At 33.3% G+C, this 16,952-nt stretch overlaps 1 protein-coding gene across 1 annotated transcript in view; it reads right to left on the bottom strand.

The window, feature by feature from the left end:
• The window catches only part of PCLO (piccolo presynaptic cytomatrix protein), a 398,579-nt gene that overhangs the window by 61,715 nt on the left and 319,912 nt on the right, over positions 1–16,952 (bottom strand). Inside the window, 6 exon segments of the mRNA XM_021063484.1 lie at positions 996–1,190; positions 2,653–2,833; positions 4,304–4,375; positions 5,589–5,682; positions 13,078–13,104; positions 16,066–16,190. Coding sequence (XP_020919143.1) covers positions 996–1,190; positions 2,653–2,833; positions 4,304–4,375; positions 5,589–5,682; positions 13,078–13,104; positions 16,066–16,190 — 694 coding nt within the window.

Raw genomic sequence — 16,952 nt, 5'->3', positions numbered from 1 at the left:
TATCTCCATCGTTTGATTAATGCTTCTTGGGAGGAAGAGTGCCCCTACAATTTTAGTTTCTGTACTTACTAAGTTCTTAGCTAATTCTATAAATTGAAATTACAGCAATTAAGATGGGTGAATGGTTATATTTTAATTGCTATCTTAACTCTTAAAGGACTTCCAATGGCTCTAAAACAAAATAACCCTATAAATTCTCTGGTATCATACACAAAATATGATCCAACAGAATGGACCCATCTGTGCTCCTTAATGAGGTTACATTGTCTTATCACATATGCTTTGACATGTATTACTACTATGTGCTTTTTTTAGGACATCATAAACATGATTTTCTTCACAGATTTTTTTTTCAAACTAGAAAGTTTCTTCATCATTTCACATGCATAATATATTAAAATTTTTAAGCTTGAAATGGTCTTTCCATTTCCCCTAAGTTCTAGAACTTGACTGTTTATCATAGTACTCTTCTGCCAAAAATTTCTGAGAGTTTTCAGAGGCGAAATCTTATCACTAATCTGCTCTACATGCTTGTGTGTCTGCTTTTTTTTTCTTTTCTTTCTTTCTTTTTTTTTTTTTTTTTTTGGTGTAATGCCTGGAAAATTGGCAGCCACTTGTGCTTACAATTCCTGTATTCTAAAGGATATTTAAGTGCACACAAAAAGGACACACAACATTGCTTTGCCTGCAAACATCACAGACACAGCTACCAAATACTATGAGCCAGGTTGGATGGATGGTAGAGACAAAGGAGAAACAGCCAGTTTTATATTGGTCTATGTAAAGTAAAAAAAAAAAAAAGAAAAAAAAAAGAAAAAATCTAAATAAGAAAGAGCATATTTATGTACTGATACTGTTCTTACACAGACAAAAGGACAGAGAAGAGGGTGAGCAGAGTATGCCAAAAATAAAGCAAATGGGGAAGGACAGCAGGAAAGAAAGGCAACAGATGAACATTAAGCTGCCATGCTGAGGAATTTATTTGCGTCTTTTACTTGGTTGAAGGCGGAGTTGTTGCACAGCGGCTTCCGCAGCGGCTATAGCAGCCCCCGCATCTTCCAGGTGGGTCTGAGTGACGCTGGTTTTGCTTTGACTGCGAGATGGTCCGTGAGAGCGGAGATGGCCTTCGGATGAGGATTTCGAGCTTCCGGGACTACTATGGGATTTCTCAATGGTGGGAACCTGCATGTCTGGTCACAAAAGGGTAAAATGTGAGTTAAAGTTGCTCTGGTATTCCGGAGGCTTGGTCTTACATAATTTGAAACTAAAATTTATGTTAATGCTCTTTCTTTTCTGGCTCATTTATGCAACTGCTTACCATACGGCAATGTGATTAAACATTTGGGAGACAATTTTGGGGAGGAAAGGGAAGAGGATGATAATATTGAGAAGAAGGATACATTCTAAGGAGCCTCATGTGAATAAATATACTATAGTTTCACCAAGCAATTCTGCAAATTCTAGTAGGGACCAGGTAAGAAACAAGAGGCTCCTACCGCTGCAGGAGGAGTTTTTATTATCATCTCAGGTGATTTTAGAGAATGTATATATAAGATCACACATTTACCATGGTAGGGATAGAGAGAGAGGCCTTTATACCAAAGATATTCCAGAATGTTCATCAGGGCAGGGTTGACCTGGCTAAGTTGAACCTGTAATTGATTTATAAAACTCATAAGTAATCTACAGCACTTATTGTAGTCAGTGATTTATCATATCCACTCAGTGGCCTACTGGCTCAATTTTTCATCTCCTAGAACACTTGCATTTCTGATCCAAATTGCAAAGAACCACTTTTTAATTTGATGTACTTCCTAAGAAGAGGCGAAAAGGAAGCAATACTCAGGTCCAATCTAAAAATTTATATTTGATACTTATTTATAGCTCAGTATATCCTGGAAAGACACTACTGCATGGTTATCTCGTACAGGCAGTAACTCAGTTTATGATGAAGATTAATGTAGTGTGGTACGATAATTGGTTAATGAACCTCTCAAAGGAAAAGCTCATTTAAGAGGGAATGCTGTGCATATTGCCAAACTCAATGTATGACATGGCAATTAAAATAACAACAATAATTAAAAAATCATAGAACTAGTTCAAATCCAATATTTAGAAATGGTTTAAGTAATTTTCAGCGTACTACTTGTTTTGATGATATGGGGAAAATGTTTTTGATACAAATAAAAAGCAGGATGCAAAACTGTGTATGTCCATATGTTGTTACTTGTACAATTTATGAGTAAGAACATACCTATGGAAACAATAGGGGTTGAAGCAATCAGAGGAAATATGCATAATTGGTAATGATGATGATGCCTAATCAATGAAATATTGAGGATTTTTATGTTTTCTTTATGAAGTATCCCAATGCATTTTATAAAAACATATTATCATTTTGAGAGCTGAAAAGGACCCACTAGCTCACATAACCCAACCTCTTCCATTTTACCGGTTGACAAACAGAGAGCCAGAGATAGAGATCACAATGTCATGAAGTAATTACATAACCACTAGTCTTTGCATGATACTGTACTACATATTTCTCAAGAGAATTCAACCTTTCAAAAGATATTCAATATATAGGCATTCATATTCAAGAATATATTTAGTGAACCAAGAGACATGTTTTCTACTTGAAATGTCTCCTACCCTTGGATGGGTCAGGGAAGATACCATGGCTTCTGCTTTTGATGACAGATGGCTTTGGGGACTGCTGGCTGCTTTGACTGGAATGGGACTTGCCATGATCAATGCTTTCAGTCTGTTCTTTGAGAGGATACCACCTAGGAGTGTTATCGAGGTGAGAGGTGCTAGATAGATCAATCAATACCTGAAAAAAAAGGTGTAATAAGTCAAATAAATTTAAGGATTAAGCTATAATTCATTCATTACCTTTTTCTATGATCTGAACTTTATTCAAGAACATAAGTCAAAAGATACAGTATAACCTTTCAGATAATAAGGCTGTCTTCCTCATTTTTCTTTACCCATGATATTGGGGAACACGTCTTGTGCATACTAAATGCTTTATAAATGTTTAGGCTGAACTATATAACATCTCTGACTATTTAAGTTATTTGGAGATGATGCAAAAAGGTAGAATCACAAGTCAATTTCTTTGTGAAATACAGCTTTCTTTTGTTAAATGGACACATTCTTCTTACACTTGGGTAGCAATGTTTTTGATTATTTGTTACAAGAAGGACAAAATGAAAAAGGATTACTAACTTATTCCCTCTATTTTAAAACATACTTTAATTCACATTTGAAACAGGGTTATGACCAGCAATTTATTATAACAAATCAGTGTCATGGTTTAATTGGCAGCACTTTTACTCTCTTAGTAGTACATAAATAATAGGGAATTTTAACAGTAGCTGGCATCTTAAATTTGATCAGATTAAAAAAAAATGAAAACCAGCATAATGGAAATATGCTTTAGGTTTTTGTGGACAATTAATATATAAGGAGTTTAATAATTCAGTTTTTTAAAATAGAACATTAAGTCATAAATAATAGTACCTTCTAGAGTAGTCTTGTCTAAGACCAAGATTAGTCCAAGATGCTATACCACATGGAGCCTGCAGGTGAAGGTGTCACCTTGATTGTCACCTAGTTTTCTACTGTTTCTATCACAAGGACATCAGATTTTCTAGGTGTTACACATTTTTGGAGAATATTTATTTTTAGTATTAATTCAATACTTCTGCTCTAAGCAAAATATGTATTTTGGGAATATGATAGATGAAAAAAAACCCCACAGGCTCCAACCATCCTGCTAGACTTCATAATTAGGTTAGATTCCTTGCAGTTTTATAAAAATTATTTTTATTGTTTTCTCCTACTTCTAGTTTTGCTTCTTAAAATATTTTGAGATTTTTCATGGGACATTTAAATAAGAATGTAAAATGTCTCATCACATCATTCATGCATGCAGGGAGCAATAGCAATTAAATAACCTGAAAATGCATTTGAAAAAAATCCAGCTCATTTTATAATACATTTATCTCAGATGATTAACATAAGAATTTGGATTCACAGAATGATTATATAACTTTCCATCAAAACAATTAATATTTCATCTTGCAAACTAACTATAAAGTACATCAAGTAGTAAAGTGAAAACTATTTTTTGAGTTGTTATGCATCTATTCAAAGAGTCAATTGGGAAATAAGTTATATCCACCAAATAAATTTATTCAGAAATGGTTATTTTACAAACTTAAGAAATAGGTTTTGCATCAAGCTTTAAGTGGTAGTTTATAATGAAGCAAAAAAGAAAAGGAAATCATAGGCTCACCTCACCAAGAAAGTCATTGGAAGAAAATCTATCATAATCCCAGACTGTCACCTCCAGTGTTTTCTTCTTGAGCTACAGTTCAGATAAAAATGTCATTAACCTCATTTTTCTTCATAAATTTTCATTACAATCATATAATAGACTCATTTATTTTTATTCTTGAATCTTTCCATGTAATGTAAAAATACTTTAAATTTTACCTAAAATTATAGATGAATAATGTATAAACTGTCAACTGTTTTGTAGATAACCCAACTATTTTGTAAAAAAAGAGGTGACTTTTAGTTATTTCATGTTATTTGACCTCTGCCCATTTTAAAAAATAGAAAGAAGAATCTATATATACTCTAGATATACACAATTAGTAAGTTACAAAAATGAATAGGTTATTTATATAAAGTATTTGGATTATAATTTTTTGTTTCAATCACTTGCCAAAAAATATTAGCAGCATCATCTTATTTCTGTAGGTGAATTTAACTTATTTAAACTACAAGAACTGAGATTATAATTTACATCCAATTTTGACCTGATGGTCAAATTAGAAATCTTCTAGAGGATAAATGAGAATCTCATTCTGAAAGACAAGATATTTGAAAGTTGTTTTTATGGCTGTCTTCTTCCTATTCTATTTGTGTTATTTTTATTCTTTTCTCTCTGAATTCATCCTTATAAGCCATAAGTTATTTTCCGGTCTTTATGCAAAGTTATGACATGAAGATTTTCAGAAACACATTGATACAATTTTGCCTAGAGTTATTTACTTGTGTTGATAATCCTTTACACCAGTCTTTATGCATTCTTCTGTACAACTTAGTTCCACAATGCCAGATCCTTAGAAAGCTTAATTTAGAGAAGAGATGATCCCTAAAATATTGCCTGGTAGGGTAATTCATTTCAGTGCATATGAATCTTTTTTTCTTTGTATCATTTATTAAAGTCATAATATAGCCAGTTAGAAAATATTTTTTCTCAAAATATGAGAGTGAAGCCCAGACTACTGAAATGTTTATTTCTAAAATAATCAAAGAAAAGTGTTGCACTAGTCTTATTTCATTCAGTTATTTTATTTACTTTAGCTGTGTTGTCAAAATGTGCCCATTTTCTTTCACCATATCTTTGAACAGCACCCACTTCCCTTTACTGGTTACATTTCTTGAATCTATTTACTTATTTTTTTTGTTTGTAGGGCAAAATTGATATGGATCACAATCTTTCCATAATTCTGTCACCACTACTTTTATATTAGCCTAAATCTCTCATATAGAAAATAATCATTGCATACCTGTTCCATGGAGATACTTTTATAAATTACTGTTTGATTCCACTCAGGATTAAGACTTTTCTGAACATATTTAGTCCTTCTCTTGTATTCGGCACTGAATTGGAAGAAAAGAAAGAGTTACCTTGATTGTTCACCTTGACTAATGACTTCATAGTCAGCCTGAGGACATACAGACTTTTAAAGATATTTTGTTGTGAATCACTGTGTAATCATCTCATCATCCTCATGTCTTAAACATTATTTTAAGCTAAACGCACAATGGCAATTTAAAAATATCTTGGATGCTTTTTGTGTTATTTGCTCTATTTTTTTTTAAGAAAAGCTTTTAGGTGTTCTGACTATACTCTTTCCTGAATGTGTGAGATAATATCTTCTTTTCCCATAAATAATAATTTGGTATTTAACTTTCCAATACATTTACAATTGTGTCAGCCAAGCCAAGTGGTCTTTCAGTTCATTTGTCTTCTGTAAAAACCTGTAATAACTGTATTAAATGAGGAAAGGCTGCACAATGGCTGGCTGGTGCTATTGCTAAAATTCCAAGATCATTTGTTACCCTATATTTAGAGTATATTCTGACATCCTTAGTAGAGTAGAATATTTAATCTAGTTATGAAATAATCTTAATTAAACAAGCATTTTGGCTTATGGCATTCATGTTACAAATGATGAAATAAATCAAAATTCTCCTTATATATTATAACTTGAGGTATGTGAGTTTATCCTTGACTTTTCCATTTCCTCCCTGATTACCAGTTAGGAGCTTATATATCCTACATATTTAAGCATATCTTATTTTCAAAACTTATTCTAATTAAGTTTGACAGAACACCTATAGCTGGCATCAACTAACTGATGGGGTTGGAATTACTGCTATCTGCTATTAGCCAACAGTACCCACGTGGACCAGGCTTTTCTCTACCCTCACTGGCTTTTCCTGAATTTTTTGCCTAGAAAACAGATCCACTTGTCTGGGGTCCTTTCATGTGCCTGGAGTTCAAAAGTTGCCTTTCCCTAGAGGAACTAGACCCTGACCCTGGATCTGTGGTTCGATTTCCATCTATGGGCAGACAAACTCTTGCTACATTCCTGGTTTCAAGCATTGCCAAATTCTGGAATACCTACTAGTGTTCCTCAGGCACTAACTTATTTGTTCATTATAGATAAAACTTCTGAGAATCAAGTTCTACCCACTTTTAGAGATGGGTCTATAGCCTAAGTATATTTCTTCTCCCTCTGACTTTATTCTTTTTCTTATTAGCCATTTTCAAGGGCAATGGTTTCCAACATTGACTGTATCTTAGGATCCCTTTGGTATCTGAGTTCCAAGGGTGGGAGGTGAGGCAACCAGCACAACACCAACATCTCCCTGCCATTCATCCCTAAGGATAGACTTTCTTACAGGTCTGCGGTGAGGCTTAAGCATCAGAATTTTTAAAATGACCTGAGTAAATCTAATGTGTTGCTAAGATTGAGAACCACTGAGCTCTTAAGACCTCACATTGCAGCCACTGCAAACTGAATCCAATTTAAGAAATAAAGCGGAACTGTTCTCATTTCTAACCCACCTATTTAAATGGATAAAAATAAGAGCAGGATTTGATAATTTTGTTGCTCAGAATAAAGAGGAATTAATTCTGGAGAAATGTATGGGTGATTATTCAAAGACACAGGGACTTCCATAGACTGTGGACTAAAGTTTGTATCTGTACATATACTTTTTAGATAAATTTGTCTGTCTAGTGAAATTTATGTACTCAAGTACCTATAAAATTCCACTTCAACTTAATTCCATTGCCATGCTAGAGAAATTCTCCCACATGTAAATAAGGAATTTATTTAAGAATATACAGTGCAATATTGTTTCTATATAAGTACTTTTTGGCCACTTCATGCTGCAGCTTGATGTGGGAGTTCCCAGACCAGGGATAAAACCCAGGCAGCAGCTGTGACAGGGAGTGCAATATTGTTTCTAACGGTATGCAATAACATAAGAAAAAAATATATTATGATATAGTCACTCAATGAAATTTAAGCAGCAGTTAAAATGAATGGTATTCACGTTCATATATTAAGACAGATAAGTCTTTAAAAAAATCTTGGGCAAATCATTTGCAGAAGGAAAACTATAGCAAGTTATCATGATATAAAGGTAAAATCACATGAAATAATACTGAAAATTACTTATGCCTACGCTAACACACACACATATATATGTGACATATATATTAATATCATAAGACAGGTTGAGAATTATAGATGTTAAACTAATATTTAGTAGTTATTTCAGGCAGACAGAAGAATGGTTTCTCAGGGCTCCAGGGGTACCTATAATATATATATTTATTGAAAGAATCTGAAGCCAATATAGCAAAGTGTTAAGACTTCGTAAAATTGGATAACAAGACCATGGGTATTTATTACAGTATTTTCTAAAATTTTCAGTAATTTTGAAATATTTTATAATTGAAAATTAAAAATTATTTTGGCAAATTATGTCTCTTTATATTTTATGCTTTTTTTTTTTAATGATGACAGAAGAACAAATATGACCAATTCTAACTTCATAGCAAACTTTGGTTGTTCTTTGGAATTTATGGCTCTTCCTGTTGTAGGTACACTGAGAAAAAAAAATGCATTGTTGTATGAGTTTTAAAGTTTCTATTTGTTTTGGCCTTCATTATCAAGGTTGTGGATCATGGGAAAAATATTTTATGGATAAGATCTATAATACAGTGAACATTGGTAAAATTGTTATTTTTTCAAATTCTGAAAAAATGAATGCATAAAAATTTGTGAATAAGACTGAAGATGGAAATTAATGTCAAATGCAAATTCATGTACTTTTACTAAAATTTCAGATATGACAATATATCTAAATGCATAAATATATAAAATGTCCAGAACTATTGAAATGTCTTCAAAAGGATGCATTAGTCACATCTTTTCTCAATTTATAAATATTAATAATTTTTACAATATTTCACATGCATCTTTTAGACATTTTTTTTCACATATATTTAAGCAGAATTATTGAATACCAACCACTCTGTACCTGGAACTATGTTCTATCAAAATGTACAACTACAAAAGTCTTAATTGTACTAACATATTACTATATATATTTGATATTTGCATGAGAAGCACTTTATAAAGTAAGCATATTAAAATAATAACAGCGAACATTTACTAAATGCTTACTTTTTCCCAGGCAGAGTTCTAAATTCTTTTCACGCGTTAAATTATTTAATGCTCACTGCAACTCTGAGACAGGGATTATTTATTATTCTATTTTATAGCTGATAAAAACTGAAGCTCAGAGGAATTAAGGCATGTTGGCAAGCCTTCATAGTTATTAATTCATAGGGCCAGGTTTCAAACACAGGAAAACTGATTCCTTGCTCTTAAACATGTGCTATGTGAACTCAACTGATTAGGCCCATCATAAAATGTGACTAATCCAATTTTCTTAACTTCCTTAGCTGAAGTGTCTAGTTTGTCTTATTTTACAATCAAAGTTGTACGCTTCAATTAAAGTATATATTTAACATATATAACAAATTATTCATAGCATGTTATATATACATAGCATGTTATAGCATCAAAAATTGACAGCTTTAGAATTGCTCAGGGAAATACTTAGGGGTATATCCTAAGAGAGTATTGTGGAACAACTAACTATAATCATTATCAATACTTACTTTTGCCCAGATACACTCAGATATAACCCAAATTGGCTGGGAAAAAATTGAGATGTTTGCTTCACTATTAATAAGTTTGATTTCTCTAATTCTCTCAAGACTCAAGGTATATATGCTTTGCCTTTAGGGTAAACCAAGGTAAACACCTCTTACTCCTGATCCTGCCTCCACCAGCCCTGGTTGACCTGGGGAAGTGGCAATGAAATCCTTTACTATCTTTTCACACTTGAATTTTCTGACATGCAGAGATGGCCACACAAAGCTCTTCCTTCAATAACCCTTGTTGTATAGCTGCCATGTACTGACCATTTTGAGTATGATCCCAAGGGGCTGTGTTCCCACTTTATACAATTGAAAACTCTACAATTCTCCTTACCATATGAAAATCTGTGTATTTACAAGTTGAAGATGGCCAGGTAAGCAGAGGGATTCTTGACATGAGTAGAAATTCAGGTTGAGAAAAAGTGGAGCTTGGGGTTCCCCTGAGGCTCAGCAGCTTAAGGATCCAACATTGTCACTGCAGCTGTGTGGTTGCTGCTGTGGTGCACAAAGGACTCCTGGCCTGGGAAATTCCACATGCTCTGGGCGTGGCGAAAAACCCCATGGAGCTCATTTTCCTTTCCCTTCATTGTCCGGTAAACATACTATATTCCCTCATGGGAAAACTACAAAAATGACACTATTTTAGAACAATTAAACCATATCTAAAAATCAAAGTTTTTTTTGTTTCTTTGGTTGGTTGTTTTTTTGGGGCTAGTCCCACAGCATGTGGAAGTTCACAGGCCAGGGATCAAATCAACACCACAGCAATGGCAATGCCAGATACTGAACCTACTGTACCGCAAGAGAACTCCAGGGAAGTTTTTTAATAAGGGAAAATAAAAAGTCAGTTAATCAAGAGGGGATTTTTTTTTATACTATAAAGAAAACTTTATTTCCTTGACATTTTGGCTGATTTTGTTTTTCTTTCATTTTTTATTATGGGACAGTCATTTTCCCGTAAGTAGATGTGATTTTAAGGCTAGCAGAAAAAGATACTTAAAATTCAATTATTCTATCTTAAACCAGTGTGTGTGGGGGGGGACACTGTTCTGAGTTTCTCTTTAATTAAAAAAAATTTGAGAAAGAAGAATGGAATATGATGCTTATTTGTATTGAACTTCCATAGAATTATCTAAAACACTGAAGGTCTTCATTTCTTTTATTTGGTTTTTCTATACTGGAAAAAATATGTATGTATTTTGTATTGAAAAAATATGTAATGAGTCCAATAAAGATTTTTTTTTCCTAAAAACTTCTCTGAGTGTGTTTCCTTTAATTTAGAAAAAAGCACAGTATATATCCCATTTCATAAGCACGGTTTCTCTGTGTGTAGTAATGTGTTTATGGCCTGTCACTTGCTTGTCTTCTGTGCTCCCTGAGATCTGAGACCATGGCTGTGTTTTCAACTCTAACCCAGCACAGTGTCTGCAGCAGTCTGTGTTAATAAATGTTGATTGAATGGATCCCTCAAACATGCCTGTACTTCTTTTTTTTCCCTTTAAAATCTAGTGAAGTAAAACAAATTTTGGACTTCAAATTGTAAATACATACAACACCAGCATCTGCTTTACATTCTTTCTGAAGAAAATAGTTTGAGATGCTAACAGGAATATTTACAGAAAGTCCAACTAGGAATTGGACTTCCAGGTATCATGATAGTGAATTTCAGCTTCAATCATAGCAATATCTCGTTAGTGGGGGAAAAAAAAAAATCTGTACTTTGCCCAATAGTGTTAAGGAGAGAAAACCAGAATGAAATCCTTCAGATATGCTCATTTCCATTTCTTAATTATCTGGGGACAAGTATTGAGTTCATGGACTCTTCAGCCTATTTCCTTGTCTTTCTTTAAACTCATCTAAGCTGACATTTGGGCTGTCAGAGCGTATGAGTGTCTTGATCAAAGGGTGGGAAGAGTAAATGAAAGGAGACCAGAAAACTGGACCAATGAAATTCTTATTAGTTAACAGGACTTTTTTTTTTTTTTTTAGTTTTAAGCTTGAAGGATGTATTACACTTATTAATGATAAAAAGTTGGCAGATTTTCTATATAGTATTGTTAAATAATTTGGTATAAGTCAGATAAGTCAGTAGCCCAAGCATTCTTTAGCTCTTTTTTTTTTCTTTTTTGTGTAGATAACTGATCATTGGCTACATGAAGTTTCTAGTAATTACAGCAACTTCCATTTACTGAGACCTTATTATATGTCAGGCACCATGCTTATCATTTTTAGTACATTTCTTTCAGAAAAACCCTGGGAAGAGCTTTTATTATTCCAGTGTAGCATAAGAGAAAACAGTTTTAAAGAAACCTCATAATTTATACGTGGCAGGGCTGAAATTCAAACCGAAGTGTATTCATTTACTGGCCTCCTCAGCCTAACTTACAATGTCAGGACCTTATCAGTATAGCTGCTTTTTACATTGACAGTTCTTGAAAAGATGATGAAAGATATGATGAGAAAGTCACTTTTAGATCTTCTAAATTGTAATCCAATACATCCCAGGCCATTTCAACTATTATTGACATTTATAAAACATGTTCTCTTCTAAGTTAAATATAGACAGACAGTCATTGTCATTCTGACAATTCCCCCCTAGTTTTCTGGATCAAAGACAGGAATGTTCTAAATAGAGTTATTGATGTCTGTTCTAAAATGTGTCACTATCTCTTTGAAACAAAACTCATTTCACGTATCAGTCGGGAAGATCTCAATGGTGTCCTGAGATTAGGAGGCCAGTCATAACAAGCAACCTTTCTCAGTATTAGATTTTACTGGTGGCCATAATTATGCGGCTACAAGGAAACAAAAAGTTTCAGGGCACCAAAGTTGTAGTGACTAATTCTCTTCTTTGAAATGTTTAAATATTTAAGCCTTTAAAAATCAGAAACTGCCTCTTTTGGGCAACAGCTTATCAGGCTTAGTAAAGATGTCAGATTTTAATGTCACAGACAAAAACTAATTCTGTACCATTAATATTCTAGGTGGGATTAAGATTCCCATCACCCTATTGCTACAGATGGTACAAGATTCACCTCTCCAACTAAATAACACGTTTACTTTATATGATAGTGAGATGTGCAAAAAAAATGCTTTTGGGCTGTGTATTAAGAAATATCCTTAGGTGACAATGTAATGATGTGACATGATGCTTCAGCAGAAAACAGTTTCCCATTACTGGCAACCAAAGGAGGTTGCTTGTGTGCTACTGTTAATATTCTTTGTGGTACAGAAGGTATAAAGGCATGGAAATATTTCTATATCAGGTCCAAGGGAGGGTAAAAGACCAGACAATGATCATCTTTAAGATGAGATCTATACCTAGTACTGGGCCTCCAGGAGATCAGTTAATTTCTTTTGAAAAATGACTCTAACATTTTTGTTTGTCTTGGAAGACTCAGAAGAACATATGTCACAATTATTGTTGGAGAAGCTAAATGAATTTTAGCGGACAAAGTATAAATGAACACTAGCTATATCTAATTTCAGATTGATATTTCCTTATTTGTACTTTCCTGTGTCATTACTATTTTTTACTTTTGTGTGCTCCATTTCACCTATCTGCTAAACATGTTTAGTAATGTGGTCAGAACAATTTGCTGATAGCCTAATTCAATAGATACCAACATGTTGAAAAATAAAAATTGTAGCCCAAGTTGATTGCAGGTGAATGTACACAAAAGGCAAAAAAAATAAAGCTCTAGACATTTCAGCAAAGTGTCACACTGAAAGAGAAGCAACTCTACCTTGCATTCTGGACAACCATCACTTGACTGCATTGATCCCAAGAGTGAGAAGGAAGGATACAGCAGGAAAGTAGCAAAGACAGGAAGGAAAAAAAAAAAAAAGTTAGGAACAAAAATAAGGAGGAAAATGTGAATAATAGAGGACCTATACCATAACATATAAACAACATGAGGCAGAAAATAACCTTTGAACTAAAGTGAAAATAATACCTCACAAGTGTAATAAATCCCAAGTCCGTGACTTCTGTAGTAATTAGGAGTAATTTAATGAAAGTGTTAGAAATGAATAGGAATAGCAAATTTGGCTTTTAGGCCAAATCTCACCCAGAAGGCATGTTTTGTTTGACAAATTGTCTGAGCATAGCTTTAGGTGGGGAACTCACTCTTCATTTCACTATAGTTCCCACCCTTCTTTCTCTGTTACCTATTCCAGAGTAGAGTGACACATTCACGCTCCCTGCCTGACCTTTCCAGTTATTCAAGTTCACCATAGTCTAACTGAAATATATACGGTAATAAATAAAAGACAGTCACTTTCCTATAATGTAAATACCCCAGGATATAAGACGTAAGTTCCCCAGGACAGAAGAGAAGATAGGAAATAAAAGACAGTGCTTTATTCTCATTCATTAATTAGCAAATGCTGATTAGAGATTTAGCCTGGCAGTGATTTCCTTTTGTCTCATAATACTGTCATTAAATGACACTCAAGGTCTAATGACCCAAATCAAAGGCAGAATGAAGTTATCAGTTTGTTGTTATATTCACATTAAAAAAAAAAAAAAGAGTTCCTGTTGTGGCACAGCGGTTTGAGAACCCAATGTAGTCTTTGTGGGGATGTCAGTTCGATCCCTGCCATCAGTGGATTCAGGATCTAGTGTTGCTGCAAGCTGCAACGTAGGTCACAGATATGGCTTGGATCCAGGGTGTGGGCTGTCAGGTGCAGCTCTAGTTCCACCCCCGGCCCAGGAACTTCCATTGCCATAGGAATTAGAAAAAAAAAGAAGAAGAAAAAAAGTGGGAGGAGGGATAAATTAGGAGTTTACGATTAGCAGAAACAAACTACTATATATAAAATAGAAAAACAAAAAGGACCTACTGCAGAGCACAGGGAATTGTACTCAATATCTTGTAATAAACTATAATGGAAAAGAATATGAAAAGGAACATATGTGTGTATATGTATATAAATGAATCACTCTGCTGTATGCCAGAAACGAACACAACATTGCAATTCAACTATACTTGAAAGAAAGTAGCCCAATTACAGTTATAACATAAAGGCATAAACTAAACTAAAAACTCCCCTTTCTTCTTCTATATGGCTAGTTGGTAATCTCTATAAATTAAATCCAACGAAATAAAACTAGAGCAACAATACAAGCAATTCTAAGTTTCTAAATAAAATTACTGGGTAGGATGAAATTAAATATACTGAATTTGATACAGCACTTGGCAATTTTCAAATTATTTTCTGAGTACTATCTAATTTGATTCTCCTGACAAACTAAAAATTATGGCCCTACCTACCTTGGTTCTCTCAATATTGACAAGGAAACTGAATCTCAAAGAATTGATGATTTGCTCTTGGTGATATAATTAGTAAACAGCATTCAAATGTAATGTATACCTCTAAATTAGATCCTGTTCAACCTGCTTTCTATGACCTCAGTATTTTAAATTATGCTGAGGTTTGTTTTATGGCCCAGAAGTTTATCTTGATGGATGTTTCATGTGTACTTGAAAAGTAAAAGTATTCTGCTAGTAATGGATAGAATATTCTATAAATATCAATTAGGTCATCAAACTGACTAAGAAAATATTATGAGGCAACTGAGGAAATTAAAGAATTATTTAAAAATTTATAATTATTATGGTTATGTATAGTATTGTGATTAAAGTGTTATTTTTAAAGAAATATATACAAAAATATTTGCAGAAAAAAATTACAAGAGCTGAGATCTACTTTAAAATAATCTGGATGGAGGGAGTGTATAAAGGTAAAAATCAAACATGATGGCTAGGAAGGAATAATTATTGAAGTTAAGTAATGGGTACATGATGGATCATTATACTATTTATTTTCTTTATGCTTCCAACATTTGAAAATGTCCAAGTAAAAAGTTATATTCAAATGTCACTCATCAAGTTAAATGAAAATGGAGCAAAAATAAAACCAGGGTTTTCAAATTACCAGCACCAAATTCTTTTTATTATAATTCCAATTGTTGATTACTTATGGTTCCGTCATACTAATTTGGCTAGTAGAAATTGTTCAGATAATGGATAATCAGCTGTTGGGTCCAAATTACAGTTTTGAAGCCAACTTGAATACTAATTTATATGCCAGACCATAGCAATTTGCATTTATTATGTGAAAATTAAACATCTCTAAAGAGCACTTGCTTTATATGAATAGTTTATATATCACACAAGAGATTCGAAGAGATATTTTTCATCTATCTACCAAAGTGGACACTTCAAATATTACTCTTTTCCTTATTTAAAATTTCAAAACACTGATTTGGAAACATGCATATAAACAATAATATAGCAAGTCACCTAATAAACACTTAAGGTATGAATAATAAACCTGTCCTATAAAATAAAAGAGTAACCAATGAGTCCTTGAGCATTGGTTTCACAAATGTATTTGGGAAAGTAAACTAATTCTTTAAATCTGCCACAAATAACTTACATGATTTCACAGTCTATCTGAGTGGTTTTTGGAATTAAAATACTGACCTGCTGTCATCCAGGCAAGTTTTGTTATGATTTTAGGTCTCAAAACCTGTTAAGGCTTAACTACAAATTTTTAATTCCACCGATATTATCCAATAGTCAGAAACAAATAAATATGACATGTGGATAAAAATAAGGAAAAGATACTAAAACTCTTTGAAATTAGAGACCATAAGACATTATGAATATTTTTTAAACCATGGGACCACATGTACAATACTTAGAAAACACTGCTTCTTTACTTACCCTCGCCCTGGAAGAAGGTACACTTTAACAAAGGGATCTGAATAGCCATTGTTGTCTCGAGGGACAAGGTTTCTTGCTTGCAGAATATGTATTATGAGATTTCCCAGATCATAGTTGATTTGAAGCTTAAAGGGATCAGAAAATATTCCATGAACATTATTGATTGTGGTTTTAAAAACCATAAAATACATTATCATTCAACATGTTCCCAATATATTTTAAAAATTCTAAGAATCATCAACCATCACTTCCATTTTATTTGAGGCTGAACAGACCAGCTGATGTCTAATTTAATTGGGAGCTCCCAGACTTATGTTAATTACTAGTAAATATGCTGTTCATTCTTTCCATGGTGAAAGTTCTGACCTGTCTAAAATTCATTTAGAAAGAAAATCATACAGTGAATACTATTTGCATTTTTTAAACAAAATTTCCACTTTTAGGAAACTAGGAAATGTTAATTTTCATAAATACAATTGCCAGAATTTTGAAAATAAACTGATAAATTTTTTAGAAAATATATTTTGCATTTCATTAAATAATTAGCAGTGAGTGGATTTTTTAAGATGTCAGTGCTAAATTGTAAGACTGTTTAAGAATGTGTAGATTTTCTCTCTTCCTATATTACATTAGCTAATACTAAACTTATACCTTTTCTTTCCCTGCCTGCTTTCCTAATAGAGTGAAAGATTTAAGATAATGGAATATTGCTCTTTTTAATTTTTTTTTTTTTTTTTGTATTTTGCCATTTCTTGGGCCGCTCCCGCGGCATACGGAGGTTCCCAGGCTAGGGGTCAAATCGGAGCTGTAGCCACCGGCCTACGCCAGAGCCACAGCAACGCGGAATCCCAGCCGCGTCTGCAACCTTTGCCACAGGTCACGGCAAT

The sequence above is a fragment of the Sus scrofa genome, chromosome 9, assembly GCF_000003025.6.
Source record: "Sus scrofa isolate TJ Tabasco breed Duroc chromosome 9, Sscrofa11.1, whole genome shotgun sequence".
NCBI classification, from domain to species: Eukaryota; Metazoa; Chordata; class Mammalia; order Artiodactyla; family Suidae; genus Sus; species Sus scrofa.
Note: the sequence above shows the minus strand (reverse complement) of the source record. Positions and strands in the feature narration are given on the sequence as shown.